At 32.8% G+C, this 16,485-nt stretch overlaps 1 protein-coding gene across 3 annotated transcripts in view; it reads left to right on the forward strand.

The window, feature by feature from the left end:
• The first annotated feature begins 876 nt into the window (after positions 1 to 876).
• Positions 877 to 16,485, forward strand: part of LOC112043606 (microtubule-associated protein tau) — a 30,156-nt gene continuing 14,547 nt past the window's right edge. Inside the window, exons 1-2 of one of the 3 annotated variants that reach the window (XM_052883846.1) lie at positions 877 to 985; positions 14,081 to 14,207. In XM_052883846.1, the coding sequence (XP_052739806.1) occupies positions 14,175 to 14,207 (33 nt within the window). In that variant the 5' untranslated portion in view covers positions 877 to 985; positions 14,081 to 14,174. The remainder of the gene's footprint in view (positions 986 to 14,080; positions 14,208 to 16,485) is intronic. The other 2 variants (XM_052883845.1, XM_024079091.2) reach the window with 2 other exon arrangements.

The following is a 16,485-nucleotide window of genomic DNA, read 5'->3' on the forward strand; positions in this document are numbered from 1 at the left end:
GTGTATCTGGCAGGGTTAAACAGCGGTGGCTGCGCGCGCATCGCTTTCAGGGCGCAGGACGCACCCTCGCCGAGTGCTATGAATGTCTAGATACGCGCGGGTCAAGGAACTACTCGCGAAACAGCTGACAGCTTCTATACTGCGACTCTTCTTTTATGGTGATAATATAAAAAATACCTGCACGAGTTTGTTGTGGGTTTCTTCTCGGGTTGGCTGTTGAAACCATTTTTCAACTCTACTGTTCCTTACAATAATGTAATAAAATTAATAAAATCGTTAACATTCCGGGACAGAGAGTTAACATTACGTGGCGGAGGTCATTTATTTTTATGACACAGAAAGCATTTTAGCACCGTGGAGCTATTAGGGCTTCATTAAAGCGAGGCTTTTGGTTTGAAGTGACTATGACGTATATACAAGTAATTAAGTTGTACTGCTATATTAGTAAGATTAGATTAGGCCTTTTATTTTACGTACTCGTAATAATGATAAAATGTTGCCAAAAACATTAAGCAATTGAGATTTCTGGCCCATATTTAAATAGGCAAGGTAATAGGTAAGGTACTGGTACTTAATCACAGCCTGATTTAATAAACTTATTATATAATTCGAATAGATTTGAATTAGTCGTTCAAACCGGGCTTTGAATCTTGACAGTTTCACTGTATTGACAGTTAACTAGTAGGAATGCTTTACATTAGATAGATATACTTAGGTAAAAGAAAATATCAGAGATCATTAAAGTTACACAAACATACATCCCAAGCTATTTACAAGTATTGTATTGATATAACATCGAGCCGAGTCTGAAAGTACTCAAGTCTTCACGTACTGTAGTCGCCAATAGCGGCAGTAACGTGTCGCGGCATATCAGGCTTTGCCGGCGACCTCATCGGAGGGCGTCCTTTGAGCCAGTTCAGGTTTAGCAAATAATATCTTAACCACATTCAGTATCCACATATATCAGTGTCTATCGGCATCTCAGGTGAGTTGTTGTCTCTCATTGCAATTGCACTGCTGACGCTTGATCATTCGAAATTCGAAATTTCTAGTACTCACGTTCGATATCACTACGCAATGTATGTACAATGTATTAGTGTAATTGTGGGTTATTTTTGTAACATCGATCGCTTAGTAAACCCTTTGGGGAAATTAGTCAACAGTATATTTGACTTTTATACTGTTGGTTACGAAACAGCGCAATAATCTTAAAAGCTTTTATCAATCATTTTCATTAATTAACTCAATGACTCCAACGACGATTCTAAATCTAATTATGCTAAATATATTTGAACACAATTTTGTATTTATATTTTCATGACTAAACTCCCACGGTGTTCGGTTTGAACTAAGTATCGACCGAGCGGCTGGCAGGAGGTGCGTAGATAGATATTTTCCTGAAATCAAAGAAAATTTTGTGTTTTACTTATATAGATTCATAAATATACGGATAAAATAATGTGTATTAAACATTAATAACACTAGTGATGCTATTATATTAGGTAATGTGATAGAGATGGTTTCCTTAGACATGACCCCGATATGTAATTTATATTAACGAGATAGCTGGACTTCGTCCCTCGGGGATGTCCTTTAGGAACAAATCGTCAATCAAAGCAATTATGGTGCATGGAAATCATACTAGAGTCTTATGAAAATCAGATGAAGAAAATTGTCTATAATGTGTTGTGTCTTCTAGTTTGTACACTACTTATATACCCATTTGAATTTGTCGGGTTCTACTGAAATTAGGAGCCGCTTTTATTAGGTACCTATTTGACTATTTTTTTTTTAAATATCTTGCTTCTAAAATATTCGAGGTTAAAATATACAGTAGTTACGTTACTGAGTTTTTCAGGACTGCATTGAGATTGAGCATCATTTCTGTAATTGAGATTACAGAAATTATTTATGATACCGTTCGTTTAGTAAAAGTGATAATATTCAGGAAATCCATTAAGACACGGTAATTTAAAATTTTTGAATGTTTCTTTCGGCAAGAATTAGGTCATAAAATTTATAATTCTGTTTATTCAGGCTATCGTGTGTATAACTGTATATTCAATGTAGGTAGAGGCGATTAGGAAGTTTAATTTGGGAATGAGTCAAGCGATCTACTCGTACAAGCTCCAATTGGGACATTTGACAAAACCATTACGCCCACGCTACGGTGTGTTGTTTTGACTCTTAGGACTTTGAAATAATTAAATTAGTCTGCAATAAATATCTTAGGAGTCCATGCCAGTAGGTACTAGTTTAGATTTGTGTAATATATATTCAATACTAGCAGACGCCCGCGACTTTGTCCGCGTGGAATTCAGTTTTTCACAAAAAGTAATGAAAAGTAGGTAGTTAATGTGTTAGTCCAGACTATAATCTATATCTACTTCAAATTTTAGGTTATTCGGTACAGTAGCCGAGGTGTGAAAGAATAACAGCATTCATGCTATAAAAATCATCATGTTTTCGCAAATCTCGAGAATCCATGGATTTTTTCGGAATAAAAAGTAGCCTATGTGTAAATCCAGAGTAAAATCTATTTCCATTACAAATTTCAGCCAAATCGCTTCAGTAATTTAAATAATAACAAACATCCAAACCAACATACATCGACACAATCTTTCGCGTTTTAATATTAGTAGGATTATTTTTATCTGTGTCTACCTCAACATTCTGAAACTATATTCTATTCCTACTTGTGTATGTCTAGCGTACCGCAAGATCATGTTTTGCGGTTTTTATGAAGGTAGCACCGAATTTTGACTGAAAATTTCATCTTGCGTATGTAATTAGGTACATAGTACCGCCAAGCGATTTAGCGTTCCGGTACGATGCCGCGTAGAAACCGAAAGGAGTGTGGATTTTCATCCTCCTCCTAACAAGTTAGCCTGCTTCCATCTTAGATTGCATCATCACTTACCAACAGGTGAGATTGTAGTCAAGGGCTATCTTGTAAAGAATAAAAAAAAAAACAAAAAATGTGTAAAATAAACTGTATTGTAAAAATATCGTTGATATATAAATAAAATAACTATATATAACTAAATAACAATGATTTCTGTGCCTGCTGCAATCTGAGCAAAAAATATATCATTGAGATATACAGTAAACAAATACAAGTACAAAAAAACACTGGCGCAGTGTAAAATTGTAATATAATGGATAGTTTATATTTATTTACATACAATAATACCTATTTACTACACATTGAAACAAGATAACTAAACAAAAAGTAGCGGTAATAAATATTTAAAAAAACCAGCTATTATAAGCTAATAATAAATAGTAAATTATTATTGACAGTCGTCTGTAATATAACTACCTACCTAAAGTATACTAAGTATAATAATATAGAACTTTGAATGGCTATAAATAAAGAAAATTGGAAAAACTATCTATATAAAATCACAATGAAAAGCGATGCTTATATAAAACTTTACATGAAAAACTGTTTAAATTAATTTTTCTTTTACAATTTATTAATTTGACTGATAAATAATATTTCATTATAATATAATGACCAATTAATATTTGTGTTGTCATCTTATTAAACCTTCAGATATTTATAATAGTACCTGAAGGTTATTAAGATGATGATAAAAGGAGCCAGGTTGATTAAAAACTAAAGATGAAATAAATATGGATAGTTCAGTAATAAGTATTTATTGTTAATTACATAATTTACACATTACAAAATTGACTATATGTTACAAATTCTTGGCATATTATTTATTTAAACTTACTTGTATTTATTTACTACTAACATCATACGAATACTTTGTAAAGTATTTCTAAGAGAATGAAACATTTGAATACTTAAAACAGTCTGAAAAAGTGTTTGAACGCTACGAGTAAGTATGTATACAGTTTTCCCCATGGCGTATAGGTACTTTCACTCTTTAGCAAGTAACACTTGTGAGTCATGCCGTGAATCATTCGTTTTTTATGTCTTTTAAAGTCGTTCTACATTATCCATGCATTACCTACACCCATGACACACCTTTTAAAATTCAAAAATTCTTTGGAGTTACATACATATTATATTCTTACTATCTACGTAAAGTTAGGTACCTACGAGTATCTATACTAATGTTATAAAGAGGTAAAGTTTGTGCTATTATAGGATAGAATAGGATAATCTGTGGATCTACTAAACCGATTAAGGATTTTTTTTGCCACTAGCTTTTGGCTGGTGGAAGGCTTCGGCCGTGGCTAGTTACCACCCTACCGGCAAAGACGTACCGCCAAGCGATTTAGCGTTCCGGTACGATGCCGTGTAGAAACCGAAAGGGGTGTGGATTTTCATCCTCCTCCTAACAAGTTAGCCCGCTTCCATCTTAGACTGCATCATCACTTATCATCAGGTGAGATTGTAGTCAAGGGCTAACTTGTAAAAAATAAAAAACAAAAGAAAAAAAATTGAAAACCATTTTATTTGTGACTGTCATAGGCTAAAACTACGCGGGTGAAACCGCAGGGCGTTGGCTAGTGATACATGCACGTTTTTCTACACTTAAAAGATGGATTAAAAATAGTAAAATTTAGTTAATTTTAGCCCAGCTTTTAAGTTATAAAGTTTCTAAATAAATAATATATATTTATACAGCCAGTTGCGTAACTATAGCATTGCAGAAAGCCGTGGACCCTTGACTTGACCGGCTCCCCATTACTGGGGGGAGGGGGGTAACCAATGAATTTTGTAGTTACGTCACTGATTGTCACTACAAAAGGGTTAGGGTCTTTTAGATGTTCCGGGAAACATATTTGAAATAGTGTGGTGGGTAACTCCAAATCCCCTTTTCTATACAAATAGGCTGCTGATATTGTTGATGAGTGATGACCACACATCATCATCATCTATTCATCATCATTAACAGCCGATGGACGTCCACTGCTAGACATTAGGCCTTTTGCATGGACGTTATGCAAACAATAGGGGTGAATAGCAGATAGGATGATATAACTTTCAATGCCATTGGTTTACACGTGACCGTTACTTGGAAACGTGATGTATCGACAGTTATTGTCATTATTAACTGTTAGCTAATGTAAGTACATAGCATTGTTCATAATCAATCAAACACATTATAGGTATACTACCGCCCTCGATTTGACGTTATTGACGTCAAATCGAGGGCGGCGGAGGGAGACAACGTGATAATTTACTCGTAGCATTGCTTCAAACTGAGATGCTGTTAACATTCATTTTTAATGTGATGACTTTAATATATACATGAGTATACAATAGTCTAAGTATGGAAACATTCCAATATTTATCAATACGAACTAGTGGCGTAGCGTGCTTTGCAGGGGCCCTGTATCAAAATTTGTTGGGGGGACCCAAATTAAGGGTAAAGATTTCTCACAAAACAAACAAAAATGCTTGCTTGAAAAAATATTATGTCAGAGACCTAAGCTATGTAGGATGTTTTTAACTTTTGGGCGCACACTTAACCAGGGAAAAAAAGATATTGAGGGTTTCCGACATTTTACTAATTCTTGCTTTCACATGTAAGGGGCCTCTGTAATCCAGGGGGCCCTGTAACATTGATACGGCTGATACGGCGGTAGCTACACTCCTGTTACCAACACTATTCTAAAGCGAGGGTCGATGTGCAATGTTTATCAACAAACAAATTAGAAATGAAGGTAGAAAACACACGTCATTTGAATTGAATATGTTCTTTAATATCATCATCTGAAACAATGAAAACTATCTAGAAATCTGTTACCTACAGTAGTCCTGCTTCCAGCAAAGGAAGTGATCTTGCAGAACGTAGTTCTATCAGGAATAGGTACAATATGTATACACATATATTTAATTAATAAATAAAATATAAATGTTTATTTACATTGTCTTTAATTTGTACGAGATGTTGATAATATTAACTTAAAATAACTTAAAACAAGCACTTATGTTCTAATCGCGTCGTTAGTATGCCATTGATAATAAATTTTGTCGTTAGAACCCCAATTTCTGTCCTTTGATGGATGAGAAATTCATTAATTTACTTCATCATTATTATAAATTCTGTTTTTAAAATGTTTAATGTATTTTTACCATGCTTCTGAAATACGGTGTAGGTGTTTATTTCAATTTACTTATTTCAACAACGGTGCGAAATATTTTCACGAACACTATCACAAAGAGAATAATCCATAATGTATGAGAAATTGTAATGAGTATTTTTACCACGGCATAATGAAATGTCGGAAAAGAATACGAAATAATTGTCTCCGAGAGGTCAATTTTGGCAGAGTTCCTAGTTTATTAGCCATTGTATTTTCATTAAGTACCTATATATAACTTAGTTATCGTCACTATAATATACCTACTACATACACCTAAATCGTGACACACAAAATATCACAGCATATGACGTCAAAGTTCTTGTATTAAACGGAATTAAAATTTACCTCCGTCAGAAAGTATATTTTTTGCGCACCTAAATATAATACAATTTTATTATTAGCACTAATAGGTATCGTTATATATTATGTTTAGAGGAGTGTCTGTTTGATGTTAGCAAAAGACATATTCTTTGAATTTTATTACATTCGGGTACAGATCGAGGTCTAATGTTGAAGTGATTCTGCTACATATAAATATACATGTATCACTATTAACCTCCTTAAATATATTGCGTATATAGCTTTGTAAACGAAGGACCAATTTATGTATTTGAGATTCATACCTAATTTTAGTGATGCAAATCTGTCTATCATCTAATTTTTCACAACTTTTCTATTAAAACTAAACTAAACTATTTCCATTAAACCCAAAAATTACATAACTTATTGTCAACATATAATTATATTGTTTACTTATCTTCTAAGCCTAGGATTATAATATGTATAAACATATTATAATCCATACAATTTCCTACGAATAACTCTTCAAATAACTTCACACTTCTAGTCTTCCGGAATCAAAAGAGTAATCAAATATGGCCTGTAATTTTACCATCATGTTCACCAAACACGATATAAATAATTAGATAATCGGCTATCCCAGCATTGCTCATCTAGTGGTTTTAAGATTCTGGCCAAAAGCTTGTTGTGTACAAGTTTTAGACATGTTTACTTTCTATTAACGCAATGGAGTATTTTTATTCGACTTTACACGAAAGCCCGTATTTTAACATGATGGCAACTTGCCATTTCAAAGATATTTCAATTTTCACTGGCCTAGTGAATTTATCCAATTCTTTGTGGGAAGAAGTTGACCTGCTTTTGGTCATTTTTTGGTGGTGGAGTAGGCGGTATTTCGTGTTGGGGTTTCAGCAGCCAAGGGTTGTCAGCTCCTTGTTGTGGACTGTCACTTCTTCTTTGATTGGCAGTGGTAGGAGTGAGATGTAGAAGCGGCAGCGTGTTCTTCTGGCATGTTGGTGGTTTGTCTGCGTTGGGATGCATGTTAGCTGAAACAATTAATTTTAATTATTATAAAATGTCGACATCAGATTATTTTTAATAGCCCTCTGTAGAGCACACAGAAGGAAGAAGGGTTTAAATCGCCACGCTGCTACAATACTTAAGAGTTTATAATTAACTAGCGGACGCCCGCGACTTTGTCCGCCTTTAGATTTCTTTAATCTAGTCCTTGCAGTAGGTACGAGTAGTATCGTTGTAAAAATGGAATAACTTCTCCCGTTTTCCCAACATTTCCCTTCACTGCTCTTCTCCTATTAATCGTACCGTAATGAAAAGTATATTATAACCTGCCCAGGAGTATGAAGAATAATTGTGCCAAGTTTCATTAAAATCCGTCGAGTAGTTTTTGTTTCTATAACGAACATACAGACAGACAAAAAATACTGATAGCATTTTTGACATCAGTATCGATCTCTAATCACCCCCTGATAGTTATTTTGGAAATATATTTCATGTACAGAATTGACCTCTCAACAGATTTATTATAAGTATAGATACCCATCAATAGTTATCAGATGTTTATTAATAGTAACTGGAACCAACTAGGAAAAACACAGTTACACCGCCAAAAAACCATCTCCAGGGTGTCTTTAATGTCCACTCAAGGATGTATTAAGAATTTCTTTAAAAATAAAAGAAAATAGCCAATAATCTTTTTGACCATCAATCAAGATCAAAATCAATCGATAAAGATAAACAAATTCCTAACTCGATTGTAAAGAATTATTATAAGAATTGTTTTAAATAATTATTTTATTGCTTCCATTACATTGTTATTTTATCCGATTTTAGATTTATTATCGCGACTCATAACTTTATAGAGAACGTTAAAATCTGACCTTGAGTCAACACACGTACATGAATAACTACTGAATTATAGCAATAATTTATACAATCATACTCAATATTATAATTATGTAATGTATAAATGATTGCTGTGATAATGGCTCCAAAATTCAAATAAATCATTTCATTATTAAATAAGGAGTATAAATTAGTGAGCTATTCAAAAGACAGTATATAAAATTGATGCTAACGATTATGAAGTTGAAGTTGATAAATCTAGTTCCATAATATTAATTAGAAATTAAATTTGACTTGACAAATATTAAAACTAAATAAACACATCTACATACAGTAATGCTCATATAGAACTTAAAATTTATTTTTGATAAACACGATTATAATAAATAATTAAGAATTCCATAGTAAATCAATCAAAATAAAGACATAAATTAACGGAATTATGAAGCCATAACCAAAGAAAATAAACTAAAAAAACGTTACAGGTAGAACTAAAAATTGCTGAATGAAATAACTTACATTGATTATTTAATGAATCAATAGCGATATTATTCAAACGCGAGCTGATAACTTCCACACCGCTTACAAACATTTGCCACTGATAATAACACAAACACACGACAGGACGGTTGGACACGAAATGCGCTGTGTTTGGCCAACACACTCGTTTTATATCTGAATCACATTTGGCACAGATGAAGTCTACGTCAGAACGGCCCCTGACGCCAGATTGTATGACGATAACGCATTTTCCGCGCCAGAGCCTCACTGGTACACGTATCGAAGCTGTCTTTCAACTAAAGCCAAGATAAGCCTGAGACTTGAGACTTACGTATTATAATTGAACAGCCCATCAGGATTATAGGAATTTGAACAAGGTCTTTGTCATTAATGTCTATCAGTAATGGTTCTAGTTACTCACCAATTGAGGTGTCATACGCGTGATGCGTATTGTGTGACGTCAGTAATTGATTATACCGTAACTGCAGTATGCAGTTCTAGGATTTTAACGTGCCTATTAGTTTCAAGTAATGGTCGTCGAGTACGAATTTCAACCTAATTATTTTTTTAAGGTTGATCGATATTAAGTTCTGTATTTTTTAGTTCTATTGCCAATAAAAATTCACACTCTTTCCAAAAAATACATAAGTAAACTTATTATTTTGTGATGTGCTTATTAATTTAGCTTACTTACTTAATTTACCTTTATTAAGTTAGAGGGTATTTAGTATATGGATACATTATGACCACAATGTCTTGTCAGTAAGTCAGGTATACAATATGTACTTATAAACATCACTTAAGTTACTAATAATTAAAATTGCCAGAAAATGTCTCGACACTTTTATTCTTAATCTTCTATGGAACTTTCTTTTTATGTAATGTAACTGAACTCTAAAGATAATAAAAATATTACATGAATTGTGATATCTATGAGTACATCTACTTAGATAAAATATTTGTTGTTCAAAACATGTTACATTACAATTAAAAATCGTCATTTTTTCACAAGTTTGAGATAAATACGTACTTCATGTTCATAGTAGTAACAACTTTGAAGTTGAATGTGTGAAAAACTTCTAATAGGTTCATAATTTTGTCAGCAAATAAATTGACCAAGGCTGCTACTAATAAGGTGGTGGAAAATTTTGAGGATTAGTTAGCCTACGTAATTTTAAGTGGGAATAATATTATACTCATATCAAAGAAGTTTTAAGCCTTATCGTTGAGCACTTGAGTTTTCACGTCATTTTTCCCAGTCCTTAACATTATCTATAAACAATGCTGATAATATTATGAGCTGTATTAAGTATTTAACATTGGGTTATAAATACAATTTCTTACGGATATTGATACTCCATATATCTTATGACGACTTTACTGTCATAAGGTAAATATCATTATCATCATTATCAATCCATATTCAGCTCACTGCTGAGCTCGAGTCTCCTCTCAGAATGAGAGCGGTTAAGCCAATAGTAGACTTCACACACGCAGAGAATTAGGAAAATTCTTTGCGTGTGTGCAGGTTTCCTCAGCATGTTTTTATTGTTTGTCCTTCACCGTTTGTGACACGTGATATTTAATTTCTTAAAATGCATATAACTGAAAAGTTGGAGGTGCATTACCCGAACCGGATTCCAACCCACACCCTCCGGAATCGAAAGCAGAGGTCATATCTACTGGGCTATCACAGCTCTTATCAAGGAAAATATACTAATAAAATATTATTATGTCATTAGTGACTAACATAATATACGTTTTCACGGATTTTTTAATTTTATTATCATTAGAATATAATGGTAATAATCATTGTATTCTAATACTAAGCGATAAGGCTGCCTTTTATATTCTACTTTTTTGTGTTTCTGTTTCGCTTATGTTCTAATTATTGTAGTGTAGAAATAAAAATAAATAATTCTGAATTACCACATTACCAGTGTGGAATTTTTTTGTCATTGTCATCACTTTCAACGTAACTTTATTTCACTAGAATTAACGCGAATTAGAAAATATTTAAGTCCAGCAAAAATAATATAAACAGAAAATCTCGAGTCGGCAAATTTATACTTATCTATCATAATATTAATTGGTGAAGTTTGTGAGGTCGTAGGGGGCATTCTCTGGATCTACTGAAGTCTGGACCAATTTGAAAAATTCCAATAGAAAGACACAATTTAAGCGAGTGTCCTATTGTCAATAGTCAATATTCATTTATTTCAATTAGCAATTTACTTTAGAAGCACTTTCGAAACATCAGGTTGAAAAGTGATAATGATTAGTCGAAAACTTAAAATTAAACTTACGAGGGTTCCAAATGCGCTTTGGTCTGGGAAGAGCCCACAACTAATTCAAGCAGTTTTTTTCTATGTTTCATCCCCTATTCCCACGGGAAAGTAAATTAATAGAGTGGAACCGGGCGTTTGCTAGTTTACTTGCAAAGATCAATAAAACATTAAGTATAATTAAAAAAAAACAATGTTGTAAATTGATATACTTAAACTAAGATACACATAAATGGGTGGTACAGTAATTAGAAATACGTTGAAGATGCATGACAATGAGCTAGATTGTGAAAGCGTCATCCGTGTCGCGAAGGTTACAGCACCACTCCCTGAGGAGTGCCTGTGTAAACACAAGCTGGGGTCTGTTTACTAGAGCCGGCGGGCTTGGAGACAATTTTGTTCGACATTGTACACCAGCGCCTGAAATGTGAATAGACCACAAACATCGAGAGAATTGGGATGATGACTAGGTTTGAATATATTTTTATGATACATTCGGGTAAATAAAGTCAATGTTAACTAATTTATACATAAAAAGCAAAGATTGACTGGATATTTGCAAAATAAATGAGCTTAAAAAATTTCAAAATCTATTAAAAATCTTTTATCGTAATTAGATGAAAATTCATACTGTTTTAGCTTCCTTACATTAAATGTGACATTTTTTAATAAATGAACTATAAACATAAACGCACAAATAACAAAGATATTAGTAATTTTGTTTAACCGCCCATACAAATCTAAGGATCACTACATTACGTACGACGTCATTAGTTCGTGCCATTTTCTATGGGGCGTTTTTCAGGGATCCGCGGCAGCGCTGCAAATCTGACCCTTTAAATCCCTGTAGCTCCGAAAGTAATGATCGCAGATACCCTGTTCCTTTTACAAAATTGCTTTACTATTGGCATACTCTTAATTTATATACAATTTAAAAAACTGTCATCATCCCTATTCCTAAGTGTTTCTTTGTTTTCGTCTTGCTCTATCTAAAATTATTTACTATAAAATTAATGAGCCATGTAAAGCTCAAACAAAGACTATTAGAACGTATTCTAAGTTCTATAATGTATAGAATTTGCGCCTACTTAGATATCAGTCCTTTTGTCGGCAAAATCGATTACGACACATTTGTAATATTGAATTTGGCTCCCATTTTCACCTTGATGTTATCACAGGTGATAATGATTTACAATATACTTTTTAAACAAAACATACTTATTTTTTACTGGCATTATTTACGAGGTTAATTGAACATATGCGAATAGTTTTACGTCATTTCTGTTTTGCTCTATATAATTTCTTTCCATTTGGAAAGAGATAATAATACATTATTTATCATCTGTAATTTCTTTCCAAATGTTCATCATTATTAACGAATCTGTATTTACAGGTTCGTTAATAATTATGTACAATATAGGTACTTTGAAGATTTACCAAACTTTACCTTATTGTATTTGTATAATTAATTCTTATTTATCACGAGTATAATTTAAGGGGGCTGAATCATACGTATTCGTTTCTATATAAATAACAATATTTATCGGGTCAAAGTCGAGATTATAAAAATAAATTGACGTCAAATTTGGAAGAATTTGAATAATTTCAATTTCCTTCAGTGTTATTGTTACATTATGTATATGGCATTAATATTCCATTGTCTTCTACTTCGGGCATAATCGTAAGTAATCTGGTGATAAAGAATGGCTTTGAAATACAAAAAGGTAATGAGTCATCGGTGAAAAGAGAACTTTAGGTAGATATTATATTATCCTATTCAAATTAAAACTCATTGTTTTTATTTTATTCATCATGCCTACCTTCATTATTTAATGGTATCATATTATCTGATTAGTATCATACGCGTATGACGTCTCCAAATTGTATTTTTTTTTTGGTTTTGTGTGTAGGTTTGAAGATTTCTAACTTTGTTTCCTCGTTGAGTCAAATCATCCACGACGTACATTTCGATTAATTTAGATGTATCATTAATTCATAATCATGACTAATCAAACCATGTAGATAAAATTAATACGTAATTATTGTCAAGTGCACTAAATGTTTAATTAATTCATGACGTGTGATTTTGATTACACGATTGTTTAAGGTATGTTTTGAGAGCGCGATACTGGAGCAATTAGCTGAGGCGGGATATAAAATAAAATGAATTGTGTTTCATTTGAATGGACTTTGTTCAATAGAAACCCAGTTCTGCAGTGCATCAAGTACTGGCATAAGCTTCCCAGTCTCGGATAATCACGCCACAGAATGCCCGATTAGCCTTGTTAGTTTAGGGATCCGTAGAACATTTTGTACAACTGATTACTATCAAGTTAATTTTTCAGTCAGTAGCTTCATCACGATGAGACGGTCAACAAATTTATTAACGAAAATTCTTGATTCTGCTAGGTAACTGAGTTACCAGGAAATAAAAATTTCTGAGCGTCGGAACTAGATAATGTATCACGGAATTTGTCGGACATTGTGGCTGTAAAGTTGTATAACTATTAATCAATCAACAGTAATAAAAACATCTAATTAGTAAGAACTTTTGATAAACTAAGGGTAGTAAGTAGTACTCCCAACTTGTATCAACGAGGTTATTAAAAGTTGTTATGAACGAGCTGTTTTTTTACTGTTGCTTAATTAATAGGTATACAACTTAATAGCCACGATGCCCCACAAATTTCGTGATAAATTATTTCGTTGCGACGCTCAGAAATTTTCATTTCCTGGTAACTCAGTTAGCTACCAGAGTCAAGAGTTTTCGTAAATAAAATTGTTGATCATCTCATCAAGATGAAGCTACTCACTAAAAATGCAATCAGTTGTAAAAAATGTTCTGCGGATCTCAGACTATTGTAAAGTAAGTTCTATGTGGTAGCGCAAAGTCAAAATATACCTTCGTTATAACCTATAGCTTTACACTGCAACCTTTAGACACAACGTAGTTTGGAAGTAGGTATAGTTGTCGTCTGCGGCAGCCGAGCACAGGTATCACGTTTTACGATGCAAAGTTTGCGTGAAATCATAGTAATAAAAGTTTATTGTTTTTATAGTTTCAAGGAGATATCGCAAATAGGCATCCCTTGCGTCGTGTGAAGATTATGACATAAAGACTTTATTGCTCCAGAGTTTGCGATCGTAAATATAATGGAGCAAATACCGAATAACCACGTTAATCGGGTAAGCCTCACGGCAAACTGTAATGCACAGGGATGATGTAGTATCTGCACAAGGATCTCGAGTCACATTATGAACGGACTAACAAATAGCTTTAAAATGTTATATAACAGCAATACTAAAAGTGTACATTGTGTCCCAGTCACTAGTCGCACTTTCCACAAATGGTTTAGTTGAATGTCTGTACAAATTGTAATGTAAAAATAATAATTAAGTTTCTTCCTTTCCAACGACCTTAACTGATGAATAGGGTAAATTGGTTAAATTTATGGATTTTTGACCCAACTTACAACAAAATAAACTAAATATATTTAGCAAAAATCTGATAAACGCAACATAGATTCGATACTAGAGTATGAGACATAGTATCTTATTAGTCAAAGATGTTATTGAGTCAACACATATCCCGAAAATGTTTAATTCAACTGGTTGAGAGTGTTTTGTGCGTGGCGTTGTTGCTAGGGTTGCCAACAGTACTCTAAAATAGAGTACTATATTAATAGAGTACTATATATCATGTAAGCGTACTTCTATAATCTATAACACTAATAGAGTACGCTAAAATACTATTTTTTTACACATTTTTTCTAGTCATATAATATTATGCAAAAACCCATAATCAAAACCAATAAAGTCGACTATTTACTGTTAATATGTTAGTATCCCCGAATTTCCTCCAACCACATTTGGACGTTCGTGAACGCATGTCATTACGTCAAACGTGCAAATGATTGTCATGAATGTGAAGTGGCGAGAAGAGAGAAACAGAGCTTCATTGAAAATGATTAAAAATGACCTCTATCTAATATAAATTTAGAGTTAGAATGTTTGGACTCATGCAATTCTTTTAAAAACAATGAAAAATTGTTATGTGCTGCAAAAAGTACAAAAAAATACCTTTTTAAAAATATAAAACAAATGATACTCTTTTTTTCAAGTCCATACCTACTCCTAATTTGACTCCTTAGAAATCAGATATGCTTTATTTCTTCTTCTAAAAAAGTTGGCAACCCTAATTGTTGCACGAATGTCTCAGGATTTTGAAAGGAAAGTGGCAAAATTTTGTTATTCATTGAGCCCAATGTTTATTAGTGTCATTTATTTTCCAACACTTCACAACAGCTATGGAGTCTCAAAGACATGCATAGGCAACTCTTTTGATGGAACCTGTACACTAATACAGCCTTGATGACTACTGTTCACTAACAAAGAAATTAGAAATGAAGGTAGAAATCGTATGTCATTTCATAACTTATTTATTTTAATTTGTGTATGGTTTGTTTATAAAATGTTATATAAAATAAATTAACCATATTTTCATTAATTTAAGAACAAGTTTGAAATGACTAGTGATTTATACCCTCATTTTTAATTTGTTTGTAGGTAAAAACACTCATCAAGAAAGGCTGGTATATAGGTTCATACTCGTATGCTCGGTGAGACTACATCTATGTATATTTGTGATGTTTGAATTTCCAGTGACCAGTCTTTCTAAGGGATCCACCAAATCTAAACTATTTATTCCATGTATTCCAAATGGTTATGGTAATTGGGCGAGCATGCAACGTAGGATGAATTTAGCTGCTTACTAATTGTGTTATTAGTGTATAGTAGTTAAATATAGAAATGTTTATTCACACTATTAATATTTAGCTGCAAACGGACGTATGGAAATTAAATAGGTCCAGCTATATTATGTACACGTACTCGTAATTAGATAAAACATACATTTACAAATATAATAATAGTAGCCACGAAACATGCCATTTACATATTTTGCTTCATTTATAATTTCAAATTTATTATCTTAACTAAAGGTAGGTATGTAAACAAGGTTTAGTTTTTGGTTTTCGCCGGTTTTCAGCTTAAAATTACGAATAAATATTAGTCAAGTTCCTATTGAAATTGCATAATGCTTATATGTTAATGCTATATCGCTTTTCCAAGTAACTTATTAGTTTTTAAAGTAAAGAAATAAATTATTTATGGTACTATTTAAAAAAAAAATAGTATAAGTAGCTGAGCTTTTTGTGACAAACCTCGTCGAGCGAAGTACTGTGCTATGCTTATTTTTGCCGCCAATCAACTTTACTTTTATCCCGCCTGAAAGGTGGCCGATATAATTACGGGCTAATGAGGCTAAACACCAACTCCTCAGGTTGATGGGCAAATGTGGACACATTAAAGAATGTACTTTATATGATCTGCAAACTATTGCTTGTGATTGTTTTCCACTTATCATCATTATAAACACCTCACAATATTTTGGATAAGAGCTGAT

This window comes from Bicyclus anynana, chromosome 10 (assembly GCF_947172395.1).
Source record: "Bicyclus anynana chromosome 10, ilBicAnyn1.1, whole genome shotgun sequence".
NCBI lineage: Eukaryota > Metazoa > Arthropoda > Insecta > Lepidoptera > Nymphalidae > Bicyclus > Bicyclus anynana.